The following is a 12134-nucleotide window of genomic DNA, read 5'->3' on the forward strand; positions in this document are numbered from 1 at the left end:
CCCTTCTCATTTGGTGGCCAAAGTATTTGAGCTTCAGTTTCATTATCTGGCCTTCCAGGGAACAGTCAGGGTTGATTTCTTTGAGGATTGACTGATTTGTTCTTCTTGCAGTCCAAGGGACTCTCAAGAGTCTTCTCCAGCACCATAGTTCAAAAGAATCTATTCTTCGGCGCTCGGCCTTCCTTATAGTCCAACTCTCACAGCCATACATGACTACTGGGAATACCATTGCTTTGACCATGCAGACTTTTGTTGGCAGGGTGATGTCTCTACTTTTTATCATGCTGTTTAGGTTCGCCATCGCTTTCCTCCCAAGGAGCAGGCGTCTTTTAATTTCATGGCTGCAGTCACAGTCTGCGGTGATCTGGGATCCCAGGAACGTGAAGTCTGTCACTACTTCCACGACTTCCCCTTCTATTTGCCAAGGAGTGATGGGGCCGGATGCCATGATCTTAGTTTTTTTGATGTTGAGCTTCAAGCCCACTTTTGCGCTCTCCTCTTTTACTCTGAGCAAGAGGCTCTTTAGATCCTTTTCACTTTCAGCCATTAGAGTGGTATCATCTGCATATCTGAGGTTGTTGATCTTTTCCCCAGCAATCTTAATTCCCGCTTGTGATTCATCCAGGCCAGCATTTCGCATGATGTACTCTGCATATATATTAAATAAGCAAGGCGACAATATACATCCTTGTCGTACTCCTTTTCCTATGCTGAACCAATCAGTTGTTCCATATCCGGTTCTAACTGTCGCTTCTTGGCCCTTATACAGGTTTCTCAAGAGACATGTGAGGTGGTCTGGTACTCCCATCTCTTTAAGGACCTGCCATAGTTTGTTGTGATCCACACAGTCAAAAGCTTTAGCATAGTCAATGAAGCAGAAGTAGATATTTTTCTGGTACTCTCTTGCTTTCTCCATAATCCAGCGAATGTTGGCAATTTGATCTCTAGTTCCTCTACCTCTTCGAAACCCAGCTTGTACTTCTGGTAGTTCTCTATCCACGTACTGTTGAAGCCTAGCTTGTAGGATCTTGAGCATGACCTTGCTAGCGTGTGATATGAGTGCAATTGTGCGATAGTTTGAACATTCCTTGGCATTGCCCTTCTTTGGGATTGGAATGTATACTGATCTTTTCCAATCCTGTGGCCACTGTTGCGTTTTCCAAATTTGCTGGCAAATGGAGTGCAGCACTTTAACAGCATCATCTTCTAAGACTTTGAATAGCTCAGCTGGAATACCATCACCTCCACTAGCTTTGTTGTTAGCAATGCTTTCTAAGGCCCATTTAACTTCACATTCCAGGATGTCTGGCTCGAGGTCAGTGATTATACCGTCGTGGTTGTCAAGGACATCGAGGTCTTTCTTGTATAGTTCTTCTGTGTATTCTTGCCATCTTTTCCTAATCTCTTCTGCTTCTGTTAGGTCCCTACCGTTTTTGTCCTTTATCATGGCCAGCTTTGCATGGAACGCTCCCTTGATTTCTCCAACTTTCTTGAAGAGATCTCTAGTCCTTCCCATTCTATTGTTTTCTTCTATTACTTTGCACTGTTCATTCAGGAAGGCCTCCTTATCTCTCCTTGCTGTTCTCTGGAAATCTGCGTTCAGTTGGGTAAATCTTTCCTTTTCGCCTTTGCCTTTCGCTTTCCTTCTTTCCTCTGCTATTTGTAAAGCCTCATCAGAAAGCCACTTTGCTTTCTTACATTTCTTTTTCTTTGGGATGGTGGTGATTGCTGCCTCCTGTACGATGTCACGAACCTCTGTCCATAGTTCTTCAGGCACTCTATCTATCAAATCCAGACCCTTGAATCTATTCTTCACCTCTACTGTATATTCATCAGGGATGCGATCTAGGTCAAACCTGAATGGCCTCGTGGTTTTCCCGATTTTCTTCAGTTTAAGTCTGAATTTTGCAATGAGTAGCTCATGATCTGAACCACAGTCAGCTCCAGGTCTTGTTTTTACTGACTGGATAGAGCTTCTCCATCTTTGACTGCAAATTATATAGTCAATCTGATTTCGGTGTTGCCCATCTGGTGATGTCCATGTGTAGAGTCGCCTCTTAGGTTGTTGGAAAAGGGTGTTCGCTATGACCAGTGTGTTCTCTTGACAAAACTCTGTTAACCTTTGCCCTGCTTCATTTTGCTTTCCAAGGCCAAACTTGTCTGTTATTCCAGTTACCTTTTGACTTCCTACTTTAGCATTCCAGTCCCCTATGATGATGAGGACATCATTTTTTGGTGTTAGTTCTAGGAGGTGTTGTAGGTCTTCATAGAACCGGTCTACTTCAGCCTCTTCTGCATCAGTGGTTGGGGCATACACTTGAATTACTGTGATGTTGAATGGTTTGCCTTGGAATCGGACATTTTAATAGCTTGTAAAATGGGGAACTTTTCTCTCCGTGTCCTCAGGTTAGCTGGGATGATCCCATTGTTGAGGGTTTCAGTTCCTGAAAATTTCATCCCAGGGGGTATGTGTTACAAGTGGAAATCGATTTCCTGTTGAAACAGTGGAAATGACTTCAAAATTAATCAGTGACCCTGAATGTGTGGAACAATATTAAATAATTTAAACCAATTTTTAAATGAAAACAAGCTGAATCCAAGTAAAATTGATGTGCCCATCCCTAGCCTTTCATTTCTCAAGGTATTATGGACTAATCCTGTCAGCGATCCAAGTCATGCCATCTGCCTCCAAAGCTGTATGCTTTAATACTAACTGTGGGGATTGGCTTAGTGTGAGTCAGTAACTAGAGACTGGGCACTACCTCCGAAAGCATTTATTTTTGTAATAATAATAATAATAGTAGTAGTAGTAGTAGTAGTAGTAGTAATAATAGTAATAATAATAATAATAATGTTATTTCAGTTGTCTAGCATTGAATAGCCTTGACTTGGATGGCCCAGGCTAAGCCTGATCTCGTCAGATCTCAGCTGCTAGGCAGAGTCAGCCCTGGTTAGTACTTGGATGCGAGACCACCAAGGAAGTCCAGGGTTGCTATGCAGAGGCAGGCAATGGCAAACCGACTCTGAACATCTCTTGCCTTGAAAACCCTACAAGGTTGCCATAAATCAGCTGTGGCTGGACAGCACTTTCCTCCACCAGCAGCATTGGGGGGGAAAGCAAAACCCCCTGAAACTTAGCTCTGTCCCACATTAAGTTTTGAACACCATTTTGTAAGGCAGACTTCAAAATAGCTGTATTACATATACTGTTCAGGTCTTTGGGTTAAGTTTTATTAGTATTAACAGGCTAAGATTCTTAACAGCCGTATCACGATCCTCTTATATTACTGCCTTGAAAAGCTTGATAACTGTATTAGCACTTTTGTTTAGCTCAGCAATAAAACACCCTGGACCTTGTTGAAAATTGTAATTTGGAAGCGAAAATGTTAATCGATAGCTTATGTCGCATAAATGTTTCATTGTAGTGTGTATCATTTATACATTTGGTTTCTTCTCATTACAACTGTGTGGAAGCTTACTCCTTTTTCCTGTTTTACAGATGGAGGACTGAGGTTGACAGTGATTTGCCCAAGTCTGTAGAGCGAGTCAGTGGCAAAAGAATGTTCCAAACCCTGCTTTTTATCACTGGACCGCAGTGCCTCTCCAATATTCTGTGTTCATAAATTTACTTTGAAGGACGTTATCTTTTCAGGTTGGTTAGAATTATGACTATGTGTTCGTAATGGAAAATAAATAACTTTGGGGACAATGTTTTCTTTGTTGTTATGGATACAGGTTTAAATGTCTTTCAGGAAGCAGTTTAACTTACTGGTCTGACCTGCATTTTACATTGCGTTAATGCAAACCATTGTGGGTTTCTGTTTTAAGAATCCTTTTTTCTAAGTTTTCTGTGAGCAAAAATATAACCCATCGCATACAGATTATGGAACTCAGTAAGGACCTGTATTGTTTTATTTCTAGTAAGAAACTATAGAGAGACATGTGACTTACCGAGACCACAAATTTATTTATGCTGTCCGAATCTTTTAAGAGAAATGTGTTCTTTATTATGCGTTCCTTAAATTAAGTATCTGAAGTCAAACTCAAAGTCCATCCCAAATGTGCATGTGCTGATTTGTGCAGGTGTGATTAATGCAGTTCGTAAAGCATGCTGTTATATAGGCCTGTTCTGGCGTTGAATGGTTCATTCATTGCCTATAACTTCCTCTCCCAGCAGCCATTTCTGGTTGTAATATAGCATGGAATAGTCCTGCAGTCACGCACAGTTACACATGATGTCAGAGCAGAGGAACGTGCTGCTTTGAACTGCAGTTTTTTAAGCTCATCCACTCTTCTAAATAGAAAGAGCCCGACACAGAGAAATCAGTTCCACAGGTGTAGGTTGGGAATGGGTCACAATTTCTTTCTTGACCCGCAAATTAATAGTTATACTTGTGTTAATTGACTTATGCTGCCCTTGTCCCAACCTCAGAGTGTATAAAAAAACACTGCTAAATATTTTAGACACACGTGAAAATACATGGCGGGTTTTGTACTAGAGGAACAAAATTCTGTTCGTAGGAAAGTTGTGATAGAGAAGCATGGTTTTCCTTACCAGCAGACATAATTAACCACAGAGGCTCTTGGACAGATGGTGGTAGCAGCAGCAGGGGGGAAATGCCCAGATGGTGCCTGCCATAATTCACACCCACTCCTGACACCTTATAGCTTTTGAATACTAGAATGATTGGTCTCTCCCAATTTAAAGCTGGAGATTGTTTAGTTATCTGGCTGACTATGTACTTCAGCTGCAACTGAAACGGATATTCAACCAGACTCTGAAATCTGGCGGATACCCAGAATATATTTGACCAAATTTTGTGAAGTCATTTTATGACTGCCTCTGTAATCTGTTTATGTTTCCATAAATTTTGTGGAGTTAAAATGTAGGTACCGATAAAACAAAAATAGCTAGAGAAATATGTATATCAGAACCCCAATGTGGAACTCTGTTAAAGAATTCTCCTGGAATAGTTAACCTGTCTAGAAAAAAGTAACTTGAAATCAAGGGTGGATTGGGAGGAAAAAATAGTCTGGGACCCCCCAGAACCCCCAGCCTGACACCTGCCCCACCCTAAGGTTGCCAGGTCAGTGGGACTCATGGGCTGTGGATGGGGGAGAACTTACCAGGAGCTGGGAAAACATACTGTGCCTATGTCACCCGGAAGTGATGTAAGCACATTGAAGATATTGGGGGGAGTGATACTCTGGTTTTTGGGCAAAACTCTGTGGTTTCAAGGTAATTCTACCACAGCATTTTGCCCAAAAACCAGAATGTCACCCCCTGTAAAAGTAAATGTAAAGGTTCCCTTGCTCGAAAGCCAGTCGAGTCCAACTCTAAGGTTGCGGTGCTCATCTCCATTTCAAAGCCAAAGAGCCAGCGCTGTCCGAAGACATTTCCGTGGTCATGTGGACGGCATGACTAAACACCAAGGCGCACGGAACGCTGTTACCTTCCCACTGAAGTGGTACCTATTTATCTACTAGCAATTTCTTGCTTTCGAACTGCTAGGTTGGCAGGAGCTGGAACTAGAGACGGGAGCTCACTCCATCATGCGGCACACTCGGGTCTCGAACTGCTGAACTACCGACCTTCCACAGCCTGCAGTTCAGCGTCTTAACCACTTGAGCCACCGCCGCACCCCCTGACATCACATTTATTTCCTGCTTCCTGTCTATTTTCAGGGGGTAATTCTCCCCCACCAACCAGCTGGCCAGCGTCAGGGGGGAAAGACTGGAAACCAGGAGATCTCCTGTGCACCAGGGGGACCTGGCAACCCTACCCACCCACCCTTAACAGGGAAAAGAAACAGAAGCAGCTACTTGCAGGTGGCCTGGGAAGCTGGCTCATTAACCAGCTGTGGCTGTTCATCAAGGAAGCCAGCACTCTTGCTGCTGCAGCTGCTTGAGAGTGCCCTGGGCAGCCAACTTGCTTGCTGCTGCAGTGGCAGCTCACACAGGCAGGCGGCTCTCTTGCCACTGTGGCTGGCCACCCACTCCACACAGGGCGAAGGCTACTGGTCCCAAACAAGGTGAAGACCACCCCTTGCTTGGAGTTGTGGTGGCCCCAGTGTGTATGGAAGGGTTAGCTTCATAATTTTAAATTAAAATGTTTACCTTGCACCCTTAAAGCAAAACATAACCTCCCCCTGTTTGGCAGAGGCTGGTTTGTTGCTGTTCTGTGTTCTGCTGTGTTTGCTTTTGGGGATGGCATCACAGCTGTTAAATGGCCAGTTCAAATGCGCATACACATGAATGGTTACATGTTTTCTTGGAAGATATATGTATGTGTGTTCGGTGCTTTCTGAAGAAAGAATTTGAGCTGGCTTGCACATAAATGAACATCACTGATCTTTTATCCCTTGATTACTCAGAAGGTGACTTCCACAGAAAAGTGTTCTGCCTGAGGCGGATATGAAACTTCTGTTGGTGCTTTTTGATCTGCACACTTATTGTTGTAACCAGCAGGTAATGAACAGGGCCTTAGAAATCAAATGGTGTAGAGAGACTACAATTCCGAACCTTTCCAGATTTATGGCCCACTTATATTTTTTTTGATAGGCAGAAGTGCCACCTCAGTGTAGCTCATTCCATTGTGTAGAAACTAAACATGCTGGAGACTCAACTGATGTATTTTCTTTACACACCAGCTACAGCTTCCATACCACTTGTATGTCTTTTGTTTAAGACCACACCCATTCCTCTATCTTTACTTTTGTTGTTGTTCAGTCGCACAGTCGAGTCCGACTCTTTGCGACCCCATGGACCAGCTCCCGCCAGGCCCTCCTGTCTTCCGCCGTCCTCTGAAGTTGCCTCAATTTCATGTTCGTTGCATCGATGACACTGTCTAACTAGTCCAGCTTTTATTCTTTGGGGAGGAAATCATACCTCCAGATACTGTGATTAGAATGATAAAAAGATTTTAAAACTTTTTTTTGTTTCTACAAATTTGTAATGTTGTGCAGAATATGGTCTTGCAGGGTAGGGGAGCTTTGTGGTATTTATCATCCTACTACATTAGACTTGAATCCCCACTCCCCCCAATAAACAACATTATAAATCAGGTTTGTCACTGCTTGATATCCACAATCACTGATAAAAATCACCTTTTAAAGAAAGAGTGGAATTGAATAAAGAAAAGTCTTTGTAAAGCCAGAGCTTACCTTACATATTTATGTTAATTTCACAAAATGGGAGAAGATCTGTACTTAGTAGTTGGAAATGGTGTTGAAGACAATCAGGTTTCCGCATTGCGCGTTCTGCCTCACATTAACCCTAAGAATTGAAGAATGGCTCTGGCACTTATTATAAGCTCATCCTCTATAAACTTATTCATTTTATATAGCACTTCTTCTCTTACTTTTCACAGTTATTCTTGTACTGGCATCTACTAATAATGGTTGGAAACCTAATGAATTGTATTTTCAACCAAAATAATCAATTATGGTGTTTGTGGGGGCAGGGAAGTAGCAGCAATGAAGCTTGGGGCAGTCTGCTTCAAAGGAAGGGTCATATGGTAGAGGATATTCAAAGCCAAGCAGCAGCTGCACCGCAGGCTAAATTTCTCTCTGCGGTGTTTCTCTCCATGCTTGAAGAGAAAACTTCATTTGTTTTGCTTTGTACTGGAAAGGTTTCTTAAATCCTTTTCCCAGTTAATTCTTCTGAAATATTTTCTGCTCAATCAGGCTGCATAGACTTCCCATCAAGTTTGAGTTTCCAGAACCCTGGGAATGTCTGGCCACAAAATTCACAACCCCGCTAACCCCGGGATGAGCCTCTAATTGAAAAGCTGCAATACACCTCCTCCCCCCCCCCACTTTTTTTCAAGGGGCAGAGGCCCTGTTTAACATAACAGTGCCCAACATAGAACATCAACTTGAACCCTCCTGACCTCTAAACTGCTGTATTTTTTTTCTTAGCGGTGAAGAACTTAACAATAGAAGCTACCCAAATGGAAGAAAGTTTGAAAGGAATAAAGATTCTTTACTTCGCTCTCTTTTTGTAATAAATAGAAGGAGGCCTAGTTTAGAGAAATTAAAAGTGCCTTCTGTTGCAAAACAATGGGAGTTATGACAAAAGGACTGTAGTCAGCTCCTTGAATAGGATTAAATAATAGGATCAAAGCTCCTCGGGTACAATATTTTCACTACAGAATATTCTTTGTAATGCAAACTGGGAAAATGTATAAAGAGTTCTTTAAAAAATGTGTAACTTTTGCAAGGGGAATGTTTGTAACCTATGCAAACTGCCATTCAAAACCTTACTTCAGAATAATACAGTGTTCAAACAGCACTCAAGAGTGTTCAAAGTGTTACACTTACATTATTTAGTAATCCTGAGCACAATCCTGCAAGGTGGATTTTCTAGAACAAACTCAGTAATAGGTCAGTATTAGCATATTTCAGATGGGCAGCCGAAACTGACAGAGATTTTCCAGAAGTCTCACTAATGAAGTGATCAAAAGCAGGTCTAGTGAGGTCTATTCAGTAGGACAATCCCAGGAAAGTGTTCTTAAGGATTTCACTGTTAGCAAGTGTGTGGCAGAACTGAGATCTGAACAGATTCATAGTTTGGTCTGCTACATAGGGTTGCCAAGTGAAAAAATCACCGCAGCGGGGGACTCCTGGCTTGTGGCTTGAGCGCGTGCACGCGTGCCGCATGCACGTCACCAGGAAGTGACGTGATGACGCCAGGCACACTGGGGGCGGGGCCATGACTGTCCGAGGGAAAACCATAGAGTTTCCCCTTGGATGGTCGTGGCCCCACCCCCAGTGTGCTCAGCGGCATCACGTCACTTCCTGGTGACGTGCACGTGGGGGTGGGGTTCCCCCTGGGGCCTGATCCGCCGGTGGTGGGGAACAAGCCTCTGGGGCGGGGACTTGGCAAGCCTACTGCTACACCTTTTGTTACACCAACTCTTGCCTTCAAGTGCCGTTTTGGCTGAGCTAAACTGCAAGGACTGATGCGTTTTAAACAGGGGTCTTTCTTTGATATAGTGAGTTGATGCCCTTCAGACCTTTCATGTAATGAATGTGTAAGTAAAATCATACAAGAGTACATTTGCATGGGACTTTTCAGTTTTAAAAAATCCCCATGTATAGATTTTAATTAAGCTGTGTAACATGGCAGTGGTGTGTAAAGTTTATAAGATGGAAATGGGGAGAACTGGAGGTCTTTGGAGAAAGGGTAAGGTCAGAATTATAAGTAGATTTGCTGAAACGCTTTACAAACTGTTACCATGATGCTAAGAATAATAGTACTGACTGTTGTGAAGAGAATGAGGGGGAGGGACGCAATTACGTGTCAGTGTGTGTTCTCATATTAACTACTATTGCACACATCTTTTAAATTAATTGTCTTTGTCCTCTCAGTGCTTTCATTTTTATCTTGCTTTGCTTCCATAGTACCTTCACCACTGTGCTTAACGGATACTAAATACTCTTTTCCAGGTTCGATTTCCCTTCATCAGGCATTTAAGATACAGAAGAACTGGCGCAGGCATTGCCATGAAACCTAACTTGAAACAATGGAAACAACTAATGCTATTTGGAATATTTGCATGGGGCCTGCTGTTCCTGGTGATTTTCATCTATTTCACAGACAGCAACACCGCTGAAGCAGTTCCAAGTTCCTTCTCTTACATCGAGACGAAGAGGCTTCTGCCCATTCAAGGCAAGCAGAGAGTTATTATGGGAGCAATACATGACCCGTCTTTCTCTGAACCAATCGATGGGAACGAGGTGCTTCTTAACAAAGATATCTTGGATTCATTTAAATCAGGGAACGGAAACATTAAAAAGTGGACGGACTTAGAAGAAGGCTTTGAAAGCGAAGAAGAATTTTTCCCTTCCCAGTTAAAAAGAAAATCAAAAAGGGCTTTCTATCAGAGGGATGCTGATTATTTGTTTGCTGCTGGTCAGCCTCGGCCACAGAGTCGTGTTCAGCGAATAGTGAGATTAATCTCTGCAGAGGGGGAGGGTCAGAAGGGGAACTCTTTGCAGAACAACTGGCTCCCTCAAAAGAAGATGAAGAGAAGGCACACAAGACGCAGGAGAAGCCAAATGTTTGAAGAGTCTGATGAATGGGATGGAATATATTCCACAATGTCAAAATCTTTCCTGTATAAGCTTTGGAAAGGGAACGTCTCTTCCAAGATGTTGAATCCTCGCCTGCAGAAAGCAATGAAAGACTACCTGAATACCAATAAGCACGGGGTGCGATTCAAAGGGAAGCGAAACTCCAAGTTGACCTCCGAACAGCTCTTCTGTGAGCTCAAGGCAAGAGTGAACATCAGGACCATAGATGGCAAAGAAGCCCCTTTTTCTGTGCTTGGCTGGGAAAAACACGTCCCCCAGATGTCGCTGAGTAAATTGTATCCACGTGGGTTTGGGACCTGTGCTGTCGTTATGTCCGCCGGTGCCATACTGAACTCCTCCCTAGGTGACGAAATAGGTGGGTGATAACATTTTATCAAAACGTAAGCGTCAACACAAAGGGTCATCCATGACCTTCTGCATGCGTGTGAGGTTAGTTTTAGTCTTCTTTTTATGCTCCCATCCAAAAAGCTGTTCTTCAGAGTTAGGAGTTGTTTTGAAGCATTATGCTTTGCAAGACAGGAGGTGTAGTGAAAAAGAGGAAATCAACAGAATCTGCATGAATGCATTTTGGCATAAAATTCTAAGGTTGCCAGCCTCCAGGTGGGAAATGGAGATCTCCCGCTAATACAATTGATCTTCAGACAACAGAGATCAGTTCCCCCGGAGAAAATGGCTGCTTTGGAGGACAGACACTATGGCATTGCACCCCGCTGAGGTCAGTCTGCTCCCCAAACCCTGCCCGCCCCAGGTTCCACCCCCCAATCTCCAGGTGTTTTCCCACCCAGAGCTGGCAACCCTAATACCATACACAGGGGTTGGGGGCGCTCCAGGGTCTTCCACCCAATATTTTAAGTGTCTTTAAAATGACTGACCATGCCAGCATTTATGTTCTCAGTGAAAAGTTATAGATGTCAGTGGCATTGTTTTTCTGGTTTTTGGCTGCTGGTAAAATATGTAGGCAGCTGATACAATTACCTACATGCTTAATTACTGGTCCTATTCTGTTCTCTCTGACTTGTTTACATGGTCTGAATGAAATAGAAAATGAGAACAAGGGACTGTAGATAATTATAGGTTATTGGCTCAGCTCTCTTTTATATTCTAGATAAGTGGCTCTGTTCACACACTGTTCTGAGAGTGCGAATCTGACCTCTGTGGGAGGCCCTGATGAGAGATATTCCATCCGCTATGCATCTTCATTATTCCTGGGCTAGGTGGTAGTGTCTGTCTACCTACTTCTCAGAGCCAGTGCAAAACAGAAATCTTTGACCATTTTTTCTGTTGCTTGCCAGTATTGTCGGCTGTCTGCATGTGTATGTGTGCGCACACAGGCATGTGTATACATTTGCACATGTGTTATTCTTGCATTCTTTTTTATATATTTGCATGTGTGTGTTTGTGTGCTTGCCTGGAGATCTCCCAGTATTACAAGTAATCTCCATATAACAGAGCTCAGTACCCCTGGAGAAAGTGACTGATTTGGAGGGTGGACTCTGTTGCATTATAACATACAAGTGGAGACCCACAAGAAACTTGCGAGATGGTTATCCTATTCCTCACGCCTTTGCTTCCTCCTGTCTCCGCTGGAAATCCATAAGCGTCACCTGGGCTGGCCGTAGTCGGGGTCCCCCCTTAGGGCATAAGCGCTTGAGCGTTGCCACGGAAATAATAGAAGCGGCGGAGCCCGAATCCACCTCCATCACACAAGGGGACCCCTCTATTTTAACGGTGGCCATGAACTTAGGGGCGGAGGATTTCCCGGGGAGTCTCAGTACCTTCTCCGTTGCATGTGTGAGGAGGTAGATGTCCTCCGCGCTGGCATCCTCCTCGAAGTGGGCCTCTGCTCTCTGGCGGTTTGGTTGGGGTCGTCCCGATGGCTTGGACCGGCAAACCTTTGCGATGTGGCCCGAGCGGCCACAGCTGCGGCAGACCACGTTGCGGAAGCGGCAAGTCCTTCGGTCGTGCGCATCTCCGCAGCTGGCACACGACGCGCTGGGACGCTGGCGGTCGGCGCTAGCGGTCGGCGCTGGGGCTCGC

The 12134-nt window shown here is 43.9% G+C and overlaps 1 protein-coding gene across 1 annotated transcript in view; it reads left to right on the top strand.

Moving 5' to 3' along the window:
• Positions 1–9506: 9506 nt before the first annotated feature.
• The window catches only part of ST6GAL2 (ST6 beta-galactosamide alpha-2,6-sialyltranferase 2), a 37491-nt gene continuing 34863 nt past the window's right edge, over positions 9507–12134 (top strand). Inside the window, exon 1 of the mRNA XM_015428589.1 lies at positions 9507–10452. Coding sequence (XP_015284075.1) covers positions 9507–10452 — 946 coding nt within the window. The remainder of the gene's footprint in view (positions 10453–12134) is intronic.

This window comes from Gekko japonicus, unplaced genomic scaffold (assembly GCF_001447785.1).
Source record: "Gekko japonicus isolate JY-2015 unplaced genomic scaffold, Gekko_japonicus_V1.1 scaffold718, whole genome shotgun sequence".
Classification (NCBI taxonomy): domain Eukaryota; kingdom Metazoa; phylum Chordata; class Lepidosauria; order Squamata; family Gekkonidae; genus Gekko; species Gekko japonicus.